Consider the following 17,500-nt stretch of genomic DNA (forward strand, 5'->3'; position numbering starts at 1 on the left):
TCCCTGCACGTCAAATGAGAAGTGTGGGGAGGTGTAGTTTAAATAGCCACTCTCCCCACTTCTCAACTAATTCACAGAGAGGTTTAAAGAAGCAGCGCAAGAGGCAAGCGTAGATAGAGCAGCCTGCACCTCTCACACCACTTCTTTAAATATCCTTGCACGGCAGCTGAAAAGCGGGAGAGTGGCCATTTAAACTGAATAACAATTTAATGGGGGGAAGAGACCTGTGAATAACCGAAACTATCCCCCACGATAACTAAACTGGTATACAGGGAGGTGGCCCGCAAATGTGCAAAATCACTATTCAAGGGTCATCTGTATAGGTCGTCGAATTTCAACTTCAAACAGTATTCATTTTATTCGTATAATGACTATATATGGTAAATTTGAATCTGAGAAAGATCTTCTGTTTTTCTTGGGCATTAGGCTGTTTTGGAATTATTGAGGTTGTTATTAAGTGTTAAAAATCTGTTGAGAACAATAACAGTTAAAAATATGATTATTAATTCAGAATTTCTGCTTAAAAAAACCCCAAAATTTAAGTGTGTCCCCAAGCATATTCCGATGTAAAAAGTGGTGCATTTAACTAATTTAAGAGGCAGGATTGTTCATCCAAAATTTGGTATCTGTATGTAATTGGGAACTATGATATTTAGAATTTCTACAAAAACCTACCAAAAAATATTTTAAAATTCCCTGAGTATATTCCGCTGTAAAAAGTAGTACATTCAGCTAATTTCAATGGCAAGGTTGTGTATGCAAAATTGGGTATCTGTAGGTCATGGAGAAGTATGACTTTATTTTACACAAACAACTTCTTCAAAATGTATAATAAATTATATTCACCTATTTCAATTTACAATCTCAACCAAATTTGCATTACAGTTCTTTTCACACATTCACAGACCTGCAAGTGGCTATACACACAAACAAAGAATCTCTCTAGGCTTTAGTTGGTGCCGCTTCTCCCATAGCACTGCGCTGCACTGGGTGCCATGCAACGTGTCCAGCCATTCCTGATAATGTGAGGCCTTTTCAAGCTTCACATACTTTTATCCAGCATATCTCTCCAGGGGTTAGACAGGCTATTCCCACAAAGTGCATACATATGCTGCATACCAGGGTGTGTGATGAGCAGGCTGCTGGATAAACATGGGTCTCAAGGCCTCAGGCTACTAAGAATGCTCAAATGCACTAGCCCTATTCACATACTATGTTCAATAGGGATGTGCAAACTGATTCGGGAACAAATCGATTTGTATCCGAATCTAGCTGATTCGGGTGATTTGGAAACAAAGCAAATCACCCCTGTGGTCCATTGGCTAGATTTGAGTACAAATCGAATCACGCCTGATTCTATTTGAATCGATTTGAGATTTGGATCCCTCCTAGTAATTCCAACTGATTCCCAGCTTTCTTTAAAAAAAATAAAAATAAAAATAAAAATAAAAATAAAAATAAAAAGCTAAGCTCTAGCTAGCCCTTATAGAAGTGGAATTATGGAGTAAAATGTGTGGTCACTATTTTTCAAGTGTTGGGATTCTTTGGTGGATAATAACTTCGCTCAATGAATCCCTATGAGGATTCATTACATACCTTCATTTCTTCTATTCATTTTGACTGTCTTTTTGACAATGCCAACCGTCAGCCACCATGTACCAACTACACCCGACTCCCACCCGCAAGGCAGTGGGGTACTACTCAGTTTATGTTCGAGGATTTTTTTCAAGTGTTAAGGCTCTTTGGTGTCTAATAACCTTTCCTATTAATGAATCCCTATGAGGATTCATTACATACCAAAGAGTCTAAACACCTCAAAAATTCCTAAAATATAAACTGAGTACCCCAGTGTGTATGGGGGTGTGTGTGCAGTTGACACATGGCAGTTGACAGTTGGCAGTGTCCAATTATAGTCAAAATGAACAGAAAAAACTAACGCATATAATGAATCCTCATAGGGATTCATTATGAGGAAAAGTTATTAGACACCAAAGAATCTAAACATTTCAATATTCCTAAAAATTAAAATGAGTACACCACAGCCTTGCGGGGGGGGGTGTAGTTGGCACATGGCAGTTGACAATTGGCACTGTCCAATGACAGCCAAAATGAACAGAAGAAATGAAGGTGTGCAATGAATCCTCATAGGGATTCATTATGAGGAAAAAGCATACGCCAAAGAATCCAAACCCTTGAAAAATAATGACCGCACATTTTGCTCCATAACTCCACTTCTACAAGGGCTAGAGCTTAGCTTTTAAAAAAAATGAAAGCTGGGGGTTCGTGTTAGGGTTAGGATATGTAATTGTAAACCGCCCTGAGCCATTTTGGAAGGGCAGTATATAAATAAATAAATAAATAAATAAATAAATAAAATAAGGCGACTTCAAATCCCCATTGTTTCCTATGGCGGAAATGTTCAAAATCAGTAAATACTAAGAAAATTCATTAAAAATCGACCAAGTGCCCCACTGTCTTGAAATTTGGGTGGTAGGTGGCACCCACGGGGACCTCCCACCACCCAAATTTGGTGCCCCTAGGATCTTGTTAAGTGGTCCAAATTGGTCCGAATCCAAATTGAATTGAAACAAATACAAATCAAATCTGGGGTGATTTGTGGGGTGGGGGTAGATTTAGACACAAAACAAATCAGGGGTGATATGTTTTGGGCAGAAATTGAATAAAAATTGATTTGTACACATCCCTAATGTTCAATGCATATATGATCTGTATGCACCTACAGTTATTCGTACACTATGTTCAATGCATGTGCTGTAGTACATTTCCTGTCTGTACCCTGCATCTGAAGGACACTGTACCCCAGTCCACTTTCTAAATGAACATATGTACAGACATTCACATAAAAACATGTGCATGTGTGCAGACACCCAAATGCACATACAACGTAATGTCTGAACAGGGCTACTGCACTGTGTTCAACACAGAGACAACACCTCAAGGAGCTTCAATAGAAGCCAATGGAAACTCTTTCCAGGTTCACAGAGCTCATGAAAACGGGCAAAGAGGAGCTGTGTAGTTGCTTCCTCCCACCCCCCACCGCCACCAAACCAACAGCTAGGCTTCAAAGGGATCTAAAGCATGCACTGGAAGCCCTATCCCACATGCTCATTGCTCTGTAGATAACCCAGAATTTTTATTCTGTACCTGCCAAGCACTGTATAAAAGGGGAGTGGCTCTCAGACTTCCCCAGGTTAGATTTGTGGCATCACAAACTTGCTCTCATTTCTGTAAAGCATGAACCTGCAAATTTACCTCAAAAATTAGGAGAACCCGGTGGCAAACATTGGGATGAGTTTGCCACCTCTTATCACCACAGCTTTTTGCTTCCCTCAGTATTCTGCAGATGTTGCTCCTGTTTGCAACCCTAAAAAAACAAATCTCACCCTCAGGGTGTTTCTCAAGTATCAGTATTGTTCTCCATTATTTTGAAAGGTTGCCCATATGTGTGAATGTATCAACAAATGTGTTTGGCTGGAAAGAAATATGAGTGTGCAAACGTGACTACCTCTGCCTTCTTCATTCCATCTTCTTTAAAAAAAATAATAATCCAGCATTACAGTTCAATAAAAAGGGGGAGGGGAGAGAAACAGACATTTTTATTACTTGTCTATAAATAATTTTATGGGTGGAAAACAATAAAGCCAGCAAATGTTGCCAGAAATGAGAGTCTTTAATATAAACATCCATGGAGGAAGGGAACTGACCACAAACGGCAATAAAACTGGAATGCACTTTAATCTCTCATGAGGAGTGGAAAATGAACCTCCCTCAAGCATTGTAGAAGATCACTTCCCTTTGATATTTTAGCAAAGCAGCAAATGCAGTGTAGTAACCCTGAAATTTGCTACTGGGACTAGCTAAAGAGTGTGAAGGAATGACTAGCGAAGATACCACAAGAGACAGTAAAAAGGTGAACCGCCTGTTCTGAATGGGGTTACACTTCCCCTGAAAGAACAGGTATGTTGTCTGGGAGTACATCTGGACCCAAACCTCTCCCTGATATCTCAGGTTGAGGAAGTAGCCAGGAGTGCATTTTATCAACTTTGGTTGATATGCCAGCAACGTTCATTTCTTGAGATAACCTTAAAATGGTGCTAGTAACATCCAGGCTTGACTACTGCAATGCACTCTACGCTGGGTTGACTTTTATATGTAGTCCAGAAACTGCAACTGGTCCAGAAACTGCAACTGGTGCAGAATGCGGCAGCCAGGCTGGCCTCTGGGACAACCCCAAAGAGACCACATTGTTCCTATTTTAAAAGAACTTCACTGACTGCCAGTAAGTTTCCAGTTCTGGTTATTACCTATAAAGCCCTGGATGGCTAGGGCCCAGGGTATTTAAGAGGGCACCTTCATCTTCACGAACAACCTGACCTTCTCTAGGGTTGCCCCACAGCTCTGGAATACGCTACCAAAGAAAATCAGAACCACCCCATCTCTAACTGTTTTTAAGTGGCTCTTGAAAATGCATCTTTTAAAATCAGGCTTTTAATTTAAAATATTTTAAAGCTTTATTGGTAGTTATTTTAATTTTTTAAATATGATTTAAGGTTTTATTTGTTGTGTTTTAATTTGTAAACTATCCAGAGATTTTATATGGAGCAGTATATAAATATAGACTCTGGAATGCTCTCCCAGTGGCCATTCGTTCCTCGGACTTTATCACGGCTTTTAGAAAGCTTTTAAAGACTTGGCTTTTTACCCAGGCTTTTACATGATCGTTTTCTACTGCGGCTTCTCTGTGTTTTTATTTGTTGTATTTGTTGTATTGTTTTTATGCCTGTTTTTATATGTCTTTATACTTTTAACATTCTGTTTTTATTGTCTTTTTATTGTATGTTTTTAACTTTTGTAAACCGCCTTGGGGTTATCTTTTTAACGAAAGGCGGTATATAAATGCAAAAATAAATAAATAGATAGATAGATAGATAGATAGATAGATAGATAGATAGATAGATAGGTAGATAGATAGATAGATAGATGATTATTAGATCAGGGAACTTTTTTAAAAAAATATGAGACCAATTAATTGAAGAATAGGTCTGTCACTGGCTATTAGTTATGTAACCTCACATACATATATTCAGCACCCTGAACCCATGAACCTTTTGTAGAGTTGCCCCAGGACTTTGGAACGTGCTTCCTAATGAAATTAGAGTTTCCCTTTCTCTGAATGTTTTTAAGAAGGACCTGAAAACATACCCGTTTAGCCAGGCTTTCAGTTTATAGTTTTAAAGCTTTGGGTTTTAGAATGTGTATTTGTATTTTTAAATACAAAATGTGTCAATATTTTAATGGTTTTTAGACTGTGAACCATCCAGGGACCATTTTTGTATGGGGTGGTATAATGAAATGAAATGAAATGAAATCAAGACTAGCACTTGTGCATGCTTTGAGGGCATTTCCACTCAGTTTCTTCTGTCCAAGCATACGTGACAGATGAAACCATCATCAGTTGGTTTTATGTTTGTGATTGAACAAATGGATTGAATGAATACCGCTGAAATTGTGAGCGGCACGGGGGAGAAGATGACTGATGCGCCAGAGAGGGACTTCCAGTGCGCTTTCAGGGGCTGTACGGCCTCGGTTTAATACAGTCTGAATGGGGCTTATGTCCATTGCTACTTGGAACTGTCTTACACCTCAGAAGGGACAAGAGCCATCTCATCCAGGGCCGTCTGCACCCCACTGGTGGTATGATCTATACAAAAGAGCTTCATGGGGATGCATCTGATATAATTGTAATAGTGTGTGTGGGGGGGTGTCAGATCTAATGGGACTCCTTGGAGAGGTCTGGTTTGATTGTTCTCCGACAAAAGGAAGGGAGTTCATCAGGAGAGGGGACACATTTTTTAATTAACAGCTTACTGGACATTTTTCTTATGGTATATACAATGTACTCTATTCCTCGTTATCATTGCATCCCACCATCTTACCCATCCTCCATTCTCATATACATCCAATGAAGAAAGGGAGGAAATAAGAGGAAAGCAGAAAAAGAAAGAAAAGGAAAAATGAGAGAGAAGACGAACAAATTACCATAACATACGGGTGCCTAGGTAGATTAGCAATAAGGAGATTAGAAAATGTATAGTTGTATTTAGTGTACAGAGAGTTCCAGGAAGTTGTGCCAAATCCTTAACAACTTTTCTGATCTATCATCCTTGGTGAAGGCTCATTTTCCGTGTGAAGCTAGTACCCAGTCCTCCACTTTAGGAGCATTAGTCACCTTCCAGCATTGCAATACTAACCATTTTGCCACTAATAAACCCCTCAGCAACCATAGTCTGGAATTCAAATCTAGGTTCAATGTATTTAGGTTATATTCCAGTATTGCATTTTTGTCGTTCAGTTCTAAGTTAGTGTTCAATGTCATGTTTATTCTGATAATAATATCTTTCCAGAAACTTTGTATAATGGGGCAAAATCCCAGAAAATATGGACCAAGTTCAGGGTTTATCTATCCAAGTTTATTTATTTATCTAAAATATTCTTTCTTTCTTTTTCTTTCTATCTAAAATATTTTCCCACCTTTCCGCACAAAACAAAACTTACAAAGGAATAAAAACCACAAGCTAATAATAAAAACTAAAAGCAAAACTAAAACAACTAAAAGTAAATTAACAACAAAAACAACAAAAGCCTAAACGGGCAAAAACCTAAACAAAGAAAAAAACATTCACAATAAAAAGCTAAACAGTAATAAGGGTTGTTGCAAGAGAACACAGCTAAGAACGGCATTCTTTGGATGGGATGACACAACTGAGAAAGCCCTTTCATCAACTGCCACACACCCAACTTCTGAAAGTGGAGGTTCCTAAACAGGGCCTCCATTTATGATTAATGCATGGGCAGGTTTGTACAGGAGAAAGTGATCCTTCAAAGACCCTGATCCTAGACCATATATGGCTTTATAAGTCAAAACCACGGCTATGAATTGCACCCCAAAATTAACTGGAAACCAATGAAAGTATTTGAATTCTGGTAAAAGACTTTTGAGGATCACATGGACAGCCAGGAAAACAAATAAATGGATCATAGAACAAATCAATCCAGAATTTTCACTCAAGGCACAAATGACCATGCTCAAACTATCATACTTCAGACACATTATGCAAAGACCCAGCTCCCTTGAGAAGTCTACAATGCTGGAGAAAGTTGAAGGAAACAGAAGAAGAGGATGACCAGCAGCAAGGTGGGTGGACTCGATTACGACAGCAATGAATGCACCACTGAGAGATCTTAAAGGCCAAGTTGAAGACAGATCATTCTGGAGAGAATCTATCTATGTGGTCGCTAAGCATCAACATTGACTTGACGGCACTTAATCAATCAATCAGTCAATCAATCAATCACAGCAAGGCCTTGTTAACTTGGTCACTTTGTTCTGGACCAGGTGAAGGTTCTGAATGTTTTCACTGGTGGTGCTTATACAAAGCATTGGGGATGTGCAAAACCCATTAGAATCAATCTGGGTTCAATTCAAACTGGCCCAGTTCAACCTGTTCAATCTCAAACTGGACTGGACCTCCAAAAAGCGGGGCCAGTCCAAGTTCAAGCCAAACCAGGTCTGGTTTGGATCAAATCAGTTCGGCCCAGTTCTGTATGCTTGCAGAGGTGAATCCAGCAAGGATTCCCATTCACAAGCAAAGGCAGAAGCCCTATGGGGTTGAAAAGGGAGGACAGGGGGTGGGCAGGAGGTCACTTTATGCACCACCGCAGCACAGTTCCCTGGCGCTGGCAGGCTGTCACTGATGGGGACAGTGTCAGTGGGGCCTAGGGCGGCCACCATCAGCCTGCCGCTGCCACCTCCAAGGAGCTGGCACGATGCATACGGTGACCTTCCAGGACCCACCGCCACTCTCTGCCATCGGCGCAAGCCAAACCGAGCCCTCGCTGGCCTGGGAGTGCTGATGGAGCCTAGGGGAGCCACCGCTGACCCACCACCACTTCCAAAGAGCCACACTGCATAAGGTGACCTCCCACTCACCCCCGCCCACCCTTTTCAACCCCACAGGGTTCCCCCTTTGCTTGTAATGCAGAACCCCCTTTGCAAGCATGCAGAACTGAGCCAAACGGGTTTGACCCAGTTCTAGTGTAGAAACGAACTGCCGGCCGGTTCTAATAAACTGACTCGCAGTCTGGGCGGTTTGGTTCAAATTTGGCAGACTGGAGCAGTTCAGTGTACACCCCTACAAAGCACTGTAATGATCTAACCTGGACTTTACTTGGCAAGATTGGGTTTGTCTGGGAAAGGGAGTGGCTGGTTTATGAGCCTAAGTTGGCAAAAGTGCTCTGGGCCACAGATGCCACAAGATGCAGTTAGCAAAATGGGCATGTACTGAGCATATAGGAGGTGGGCTACACACTTCAAAGCACCCCCTAATCATCCCCAGGCTACAATAACTGAAACTCATCCAGAGGAAAATTATTAGAAGGACCAAAGGACAGTTTTCCATCTATACTGCATGTACAGTTGCATCCAAGATGGAGCCGGTAGGAGTGATTTTATACACAAACCAAAGTGGTTAGTAAGCAAATCGCAGTGGACTGCCAAGGGTTCAGTATGATTATTCTCAAAACAGTACTGCTGGGATGGCACTGTGGAAAAGTAGTAGTGGTGATAAAATAAGTTTCTTCACTGCCATCACCCAAGTAAATGGGCTCTAGCATGTGTTTTGTCAGACTCGTCCAAGGTGTTCCTTCACTTCCATTCTAGCCATTGCCCCTGCCCCTTCATCACTCCAAGCTCTCTAGCATACAAAGGAGCAGAATAGTCTTCACATCAACAGGAAGCACCTCTAGGGATATCAGGAATTACGGAGCATCTGAACTCTTGTCCTGATGCAGCCAGTCCCAAAAGAAGAACCAAAAGACGCTTCTGATATGAACACCATAATGTCTGACACCAATCATCTGATAAATTGGGGCTGAAGATGCTAGGCTCAAAGTTCCAAATTCAGTTTGAGGAAGGAAACATTTGAAGTGAATTTACAGGGTCCTGCTCAGATGAAATAAAGAGATTCAAAAGGTTGGCGAAATTTGTAGATCACCAGAACTGTATCTTGTGAGAGTTCACTTCATCCCTATTTGGGACTCTGGAATAATCTTCCTTCTAATTTCCACAATGCCTCTTCTTTGGTAGCCATTTGGAAGAGCTCAGCTCTTCCAGCTGGCACTCAGTGCAGTAGTAATTTTCTTCTTCTTCTTCTTCTTTTTTTAAACTGTTCTGTGATTGGCTTGGTTTTATTTAATTTTATAAGTGGTGGTTTGTTTGTTTTTAAAGAGCTGTGCACTGCCTTCAGTGCAGGAATGGTGGATTGTAAATTATTTTGAATGAATGAATGGATGGATGGATGCTAACTGGGCAAAGAGGCACCTTTATTTATTTAGCGTGTGTGGTGGGGGTGGGGAGGAGTAACTGGCCCTATCCACCCACAGCACAGTACCTCCAGTGACTGTTGCTGGTGTCTATCATGTTTCTTTTTAGATTGTGAGCCCTTTGGGGACAGGGATCCATTTTATTGATTATTTCTCTATGTAAACCACTTTGGAACCTTTTGTTGAAAAGCAGTATATAAATATTTGTTGTTGTTGTGGCTTGGGAAGAACTGTACATACTACTTTCCCTTCCTCCCAAAGCATCCTAAATACTGGGAGTGCCAGGACCACTTACTTTCAGCCAGACTCTATCGTCCAAGGGCATTTTCTCCCTATCTGTATCCTGAAGAATGTCATGGTTGGTGCAAGGGAACCAAGCCATGAGCGGCAGCATGTTCTGATGATGAGGCTTGCACACCTGGAAAGGAAGGGTTTTCAGTTCAGGTGGGTAGGAAAAGGAATGATCAACGTAGAGAAAAGAAATAAATTCAGTCACATTAGAAACAAAAAAGTCACACGGAAATTGCTACTGTGGTGTTGCAATAGAAAAAAGTCACAGAGCAAATGTGTTTGAAAAACAAAACTTCATTGAACCCATACCACCCAGCTCCCTGGGAACTCTCGTTGTCAGTCCTTATCTAACTGCTATGACTGACCTGCGGCTAACTGGGGACAATAATCTCCAAGAAAAATCATTTCAAGTTATCTTATATTGAGTCAGGTTTTGGCCCATCTAGGCCACTATTACTTACTCTGCTCGGGAGGAGCTCTCCTGTGCTCTAGTCCTCACTGAGATGGCAATCCTATGAACTGAACTGTATCATTTCAAACTGCAGGTGAGACTGTGGGATTAAGCCAGTGTTGTGGGAGCAAGTACGAATTGTCCCTTGCTAAGTAGGATTTGCCTTGCTTTGCATTTGAATGGGTGACTACACTTGAGTGCTGACTGCTATAAGATATTCCCCTTAGGGGATGGGGCCGTACCTCACTGGTAGATCAACTGATTTCCGGGCAGAAGGTCTGAGGTTCAATCCCTGGCATCTCCAGGTAGGGCTGAGAAAGTCTCCTCCTTGAACTCAGAGAGTTGCTGCCAGTCAGTGTAGACAATAACGAGCTATATAGATCAATGGTCTGACTAGGTATAGGCAGCTTCCTAGGTGACAGTTCACATGACTGAACACACTTCCACTCACAAAAGTTCCTTTCAAATAAAAAACTACTAGAAAGGAAGGTTTCTCACTGATGTAATATGTAATATGTGTTTTATATATTGGGGTGTGTGTGTGTGTGTGTGTGTGTGTGTGTGTGTGTGTGTGACACGAAGTGGAATATAAAAAATTATAAACACAAAAGAAGAAGGCTAAGCTTCTGCTGTCTGACACCCAGTTTTCTAGATGGAGGTAATTTTTCATTCAGGCAAGTTTTCAACAATTTGATCCTAAGCTCACTTACTAGAGTTCACTTACCACTGAGCTCAGTGGGACATGCTTGGAGTGAAGTGTGAAGTAAACATGCTTAGCACTTCACTGCAAGCTAAATTATTTGCCTACTTTGGGAAGTAGAAGCAGGCCTAAGAAGATAGCAAACCTTTCTAAAAACCTTTTTTCTTCAAGTAAACAAACAGGAGGAGGGGGAGTTAGAAAATACAAGGCCTGAAAGGAAATGTGTTACTAGGGGCAAGCTTTAGCCCCTCCTGACCAAAACTCTGACAATAACTGGGAGTTGAAGAAGGAAATCAAAGAGACAAGAGCTATAATAATGGGTGACTTCAATTACCTACACATAGACTAGGTAAATTTACATTCAGGTTATGATAGAGGCCAAGTTTCTAGATATGCTGAATGACCGTGCCCTAGAACAGTTGGTCATGGAACCAACCAGAGAGAAAGTGACCTTGGACTTAATCCTGAGTGGTGCCCAGGACCTGGTGTGAGATGTCAATGTCATGGAACCTTAGGGAACAGTGACCATAGTGGGATCAAATGCAGCATACATGAGAGGAGAAAATTGCCAAGGAAGTCTAACACAGACACTATGAACTTCAGAAGAGGAAACTTCTCTAAAAGGAAGAGTGTGGAGAAAAGAAAACTGAAAGGGGAAATCAGGAGAGTCACTGTGCATGGAGTTCATTTAAAACCACAATAATAGAAGCCCAGTTAGAAAGTATACCAAAAAGGAGAAAAGGTACCACCAAGTCCAGAAGGATGCCAGCATGGCTGACAAGTAAAGTTAAGGAAACTATAAAGAGGGAAAAGACTTCCTTCAGAAATTGGAAGACCTGCCCAAATGAAAAGAACAGAAAGGAACACAAACTCTGGCAGAAGAAATACAAGGAGACAATAAGGGAGATTAAAAGAGAGTTTGAAGAACATTTAGCTAAAATCATCAAGGGGAATAACAAACACTTCTTTAAATACCTCAGAAGCAGGAAACCCGCCAGGGAGTTGGACCGTTAGATGATGAGGGAGTGAAAGGGATTATTAAGGAGGATATGGGGTTTGCTGAAAAGCTAAACGAGTTCTTTGTATCTGTCTTCACAGTGGAGGATACTGAAAATACACCTGTGCCTGAACCAAGCTTCTTCTGGCTAAAGAACTGTCAGATAGAGGTGATGAGAAATAGCATTCTAAACTGTCTGGGGGGAAATAAAAATTGAGAAATTGCCAGGGCCAGATGGCATCCATCCAAGTAACCTTAAAGAGCTCAAATGTAAAATTGCCGACCTCCTTGCACAAAAATATATCATCCCTACAATCAGGCTCTGTACCAGAGGACTGGAAAGCAGCCAACATAACACCGATGTTGAAAAAGGGATCCAGGGGAGATCTGGAAAATTACAAGCCAGTTAGCTTAACTTCTGGTCTGTTCCAAGCAAATTGATGGAAAGCATTTTCAAAGAGAAAATTCTTAAGCATACAGAAGAACAGGCCCTGCTGAAGGAGAACCAGCATGGCTTCTGAATAGGTAAATCTTGCCTCACCAACCTTTTGGAGTTTTTTGAAAGTGTCAACAGGTGTGTGGCTAAAGGTGAACTTGTTGACATAGTATACTTGGACTTTCAAAAAGGTTTTCAACAAAGTTCTTCATAAAAGACTCTTGAGAAAACTTAGACATGGGATAAGGGAACAGGTTCATGTGTGGATTAGTAACTGGTTGAACAACAGGAAACACAGGGTAGGAATAAATGAACAGTTCTCAAAATGGAGGGAAGTAAAGTCTGGGGTCCCCCAGGGATCTGTACTGGGACCAGCGCTTTTTAATTTATTCATAAATGATCTATAAGTTGGGGTAACCAACGAGGTGGCCAAATTTGCAGATGACACTAAAATATTTAGGGTAGTGAAAATCAGAACAGATTGTGAGGAGCTCCAAAAGGATCTCTCCAAACTGGGAGAGTGGGCAACAAAATGACAGGTGCAGTTTATTTTTATTTATTTATCCTCCTTTATTTATTTATCCTCCAAAGACTCTAGGCAGTGAACAACAGAAACACCAACAACCATCAATATAAAAAAGAAGAAAAATTATTAAAGGGCAAACACCTGGTGAAACAGGTGTGTCTTTTTAAGGAACTTAAAAAGCAGCCAAGGAGGGAGCTGAACAAATCGGAGGGGTGGGGGAATGTTTCAAAGAAGAGGGGCGGCAGTTCAATGTTAGCAAGCGTAAAGTGATGCATATTGGGGCAAAAAAAACCAACTTGACATATATACTGATGGGGTTTGAGCTGTCGGTGACTGACCAGGAGAGGGATATTGAAGTCGTGGTAGACAACTCAGTGTGTTGACTCAATGTGCGGCAGCTGTGAAAAAGGCCAATTCCATGCTTGTGGGCTTCCCAGAGGCATCTGGTGGGCCACTGTGTGAAACAGGATGTTGGACTAGATAGGCCTTGGGCTTGATCCAGCAAGGCTGTTCTTATGCCATCTACAGTCTGCAGTTGCACACTCCAGACACACATGTACTATCTCAGTGAGTAGTAGGCCCGGTGAAAGTTCTTTTCCAACCTTGCTAGGTGATATGCTTTAGCTCTAGACACCAAGCATAAGAACTCTCTTCATGACTGCCAGAAAACAGATACTGAGGTATCAGTCCAGGAGTGGGTAAAGGCAGGCCTCCTCATGGCCTTTGGCATTTATGGAGAAATACTCATAGAATAGCATGTGTAAAAGAGTGGAATTTTCTCCACTGATTTTGCCAGCAAAATTCAGTTCATCCCAGTTCAGAAAAGAATCAATAGCTGGCAGACCTGGGAAGATCATGGAGGTATGAGACATGTTCTTCTTCCAAAAATAACACAAGGCCTAGTATGGGGGGGGGGGGGGACATCCTCACCCTTACAAGAGGTTCTCCAGTCACTAGGGAAACTGGGCATGCCTTCTGGTCCTGGTGGGAGGCATAGGCCTCCAAAGCCCACTGATCCATGTACTCTTTCGGGGTATAGAGACCACAGTCCACAATGCTGCTGCTTTTCTCAAATGGCTCACAAATGCCATCACCGTCATGGATGTAACACAGGCTTGGCTCACCTGCAAAGTAAAAAAAAAATTGGCCAAGATAATGAATCTGGGGCTTATTTTGTAACAAACTAAAAATCATTTTCAACATAAAAAGTAGCAGGCCCATGATGCTTAAATCTGGCATGAGAACAGTTCATTTACAGGTATGCATTTTTCCCTACTCATTCACTTCTCCATATAAATGAAATTCTCTTTCCCTTGCTGACTGAAACCATTTTTAAAGGGTTGTAATTTATTCTTTTTTTAAACTTCTAACTATTCCTTCCTTAATTTTTTGTTCTATATAGTTTTACAAATAGAAAGAAGGGAAACTTCCACCAACTTGTCAAAATGTTTAACAAATTTCATGACCATGCCTTTCTGTGGCTATGTTCACACAATCACGTTGGTCCTGGTTAAAGGGTCAACCAGGATCAGTGAGCCCTGTGGAGCTGATTGTACCCAGAATTTCTGGGCAATCCTGGACAAACTGCTAAAATTAAACTACATTTAACCAAGACAGGTAACCAGTCCTGGTTATCTATTTTAGTTAAATGTGAGTTAACCACAGTGGTTTGACCATGATTGCCTGGAAAATCTTGATTCTCATAACTGGCTCCACACAGGCTCAGTGATCTTGTTTAACTCTTTAACCAGAACCGCCACGATTGTGCAAATGCAACCTGTATAAATTACCCATTTGGGGCAGATTCTACTCCTCCTTTCTTCCTTCTCTGGCCCTTTCCCTTTGTGCCTCATCGGCATTAAGAGTGTAAGCCTTCAGAATTATTTTAATTTCTGTGAAGTACTTGGTTTGCATACGCAATAAATAAATAAATAAGGTGGTGGTGATGGTAGTCATAGTGGTAGTAGTGGTGGTGGTGGTGAACCTTTAGGCATAACATCCTTTACGTGGCCACTTTGTAGTTTGCCTCCATGTCTTCTGTCTATTACTTTCTTTTCCCTCAGAACATTGCCCGACACATACTTTTTCTTCTTCTCTTACTCTGTCATGGCCAAGTTTGAGCCATTGGCAGCTGGACTCAAATCGAGACCTGGAGTATATGTTCTCCAGTCCAAGGATTCCTGAGGTCTGTTGCTAGTAGAAGCCTGAAGAGCAGCAAGCAGAAAATACTGCTCTGTTGTCTAAACAAGGAAAGGAGGCCAGGCTTGAATTATTTATATCAGGCCTGGCCAATCCAGAGGTTTGACACTGCTTGCCAATTGCAGGAACCAAAATTGCACTCTCCTACTAACCCTAACCTGAAGAGAGCTCTAAGGTCTGAATACAAATTGTTCCAGGTAGCTTCAGTGACTAGACTCCAACCTCAGACTAAGCAGTCCTCAACATCTGCGTCCCCAACATCCTTCTCCTTTCTTCCTTTCTGCCCAATGTTGTTGTCCTTTCTTTTAACATTTTCATAGCAGTAAAGCTTACTTCTCATTGAGAATTTTTGGATTAGCATTAGGATGAGCAGCAGTGTTCCCTCTAACAGGGATCCCAGATACTGTTGACTACAACTCCCATAATCCCTAAGCAAAAGCCATCACAAATGGGGATTTGGGGAGTTGTAGTCAACAACATCTGGGAATCTCCGTTAGAGGGGACACTGATGGGCAGTGTTTAAATAAAGAGGGAAACATTGCTAGCTTGCTAGGCTTTCAAAAAGCATCTGCACACTTTTTATAAAAACAATAAAAATTGCAAACAACACCCCCCCCCCCAAAATGGAAATTCTGTAAACATTCTTCTTGGTTTGGAACACTTGGAAATTTTCAACCTGTTGCTTCACTATTGCTGCTTATCTGAGGTAAATAGTTAAAAACAAAAGGTGTAATCCTGGCCTATTAATATTTACTTATTATTAGTTCCCAGCATGGAACTCAATTTCCATAACTAACATAAATCAGTGCACCCTCACTGCAATCCCATCAGCTAGGAAAAAAATAGAGGCTGAGAGAAATTACCCTCTAAGGCCAAGTCAGCTTATTGCTATCTACAGGATCTAAAGCCAGGGAGACCCTGGCACCAGTCCAAAACACTCTCCAAGGATCTACATTGGTCAATGGAGCCATTGCCATTAACTGTACTAGAATGGATTTCGTCCAAAATGTTTTAAATACCCAAGCCAAATGATAAATGAGCTCCAACTGTTCTGACCTTTTAGAAATACTTTTTTAATTAAAGTATCTTCAGGAGAATTGCACTAACCCCTGAACAATTCAGAATATACAACATGCAGGGAGATTTGCTTCAGGGGAAAAGGTCTCAATAGCTTATACAATCCACTCCTGAACTACAGTCATATCTAATGAGTAGACTAGCCTTTCTAGACTCACCAGTACAGTGGAATCCCTTTTCTTTCTTACAGGTTCTAGAGCAGCCATCCCCATCTATCAGGCCTCCATCATCACACTCTTCTTCAAGGCTTCTAAGAAAGTAATAATACTAATAATAATATCAGTGTTTTAAGAGTGTTCAAAGCACATCATATGTGTTATCTTTCTGTGTCATAGCAGCTTCTCCGAGAGGAAGAGTTCCCACACTTTATGCAATCATCCAATCCCCAATGGAATCTTATCAGCCTTCAAAGGGTGTTTTTTTTACAAGAGTTATTTTTCCTGCCACAAGGAGGAATGATAAGTCCCTCCATCTTCTGAGCATATTATGGCTGAACTCAGCAGTATTTTCTTTTCAAAAGTATTTAAAAAATATTATATAGATATGTATGTACGCATATATCATTTTAAATACATGTATAAGGGCTGAATCCTTGAGCAGGCCCAAAAGACATGTAATAAAGCCTCCACTGATTTTGAAATTGCTTTTAACCTTGTAAGGACTAAGTGTTATCAACCAATCATCTTGAAAATTTGTTCTCTGTAACATTAGCCCCTCTACAGCATAGTTCTAAGCACTCTTCTGAGTTGTGCATCCCAACAAGCTCTATGGGACTTATTCCTATATAAGTGAGAAATATAGTTCTAAAAATTGAAGCCCCTTGCTGAACTGTCCATCCAAATGGAAATTTGCTTAAATCAAGTTTCTCATTGTTTTCTTCCATTACTGCCTCTTCTGTGTCTTGTTCTTTTTTTCCTTTTTGCAATTTCTTATTCTGTTTTCTATATTACTTTCTTCTAAATCCACCACCTGTTCTTTAGATCCTATTCCTCCATCCCGCCTTAAATCAATTTCACCTAATATTTTACCTCCTTTTCTTCATTTGGTTAATCTTTCTTTGTTGAGTTTTTGCCCACACAACTCTGACAAATGGCAGCCTGCTGTGCAGCCCGGCTCTCATTAACACCCAGTGGGGGGAGATGGGGGGAAGAGAGGTGCCCCACTGACTGCTTTGGGCGAGCCACTAATGTCATGCAACAAAGGAACAGTGTGCAGCTTCTGCATTCCAGAGTAAAGTAGCATTGGGTGCTTGCATGGGGCGTGTGTGTGAACTCACACCATGTTCGCCAATCTCCTCTTCCCTCTGAAGCACTCTGTGCCACTCAAAGCAGCACAGCAATGATCAGGATGTCAGCCAAGGCAAATAGTTCTGATGAAAATGGGCAGCCCTGTCTTGTTCCCCTTTCAAGAAATGTGGGATT

The 17,500-nt window shown here is 41.1% G+C and overlaps 1 protein-coding gene across 3 annotated transcripts in view; it reads right to left on the bottom strand.

Moving 5' to 3' along the window:
• Window positions 1–17,500, bottom strand: part of PAPPA2 (pappalysin 2) — a 263,647-nt gene that overhangs the window by 137,341 nt on the left and 108,806 nt on the right. For all 3 annotated transcript variants that reach the window (XM_053248611.1, XM_053248609.1, XM_053248610.1), the window contains 3 exons: window positions 16,238–16,329; window positions 13,734–13,927; window positions 9,698–9,820 (listed from right to left, as the gene is read on the bottom strand). In XM_053248611.1, coding sequence (XP_053104586.1) covers window positions 9,698–9,820; window positions 13,734–13,927; window positions 16,238–16,329 — 409 coding nt within the window. The remainder of the gene's footprint in view (window positions 1–9,697; window positions 9,821–13,733; window positions 13,928–16,237; window positions 16,330–17,500) is intronic.

The sequence above is a fragment of the Hemicordylus capensis genome, chromosome 4 (assembly GCF_027244095.1).
Source record: "Hemicordylus capensis ecotype Gifberg chromosome 4, rHemCap1.1.pri, whole genome shotgun sequence".
NCBI lineage: Eukaryota > Metazoa > Chordata > Lepidosauria > Squamata > Cordylidae > Hemicordylus > Hemicordylus capensis.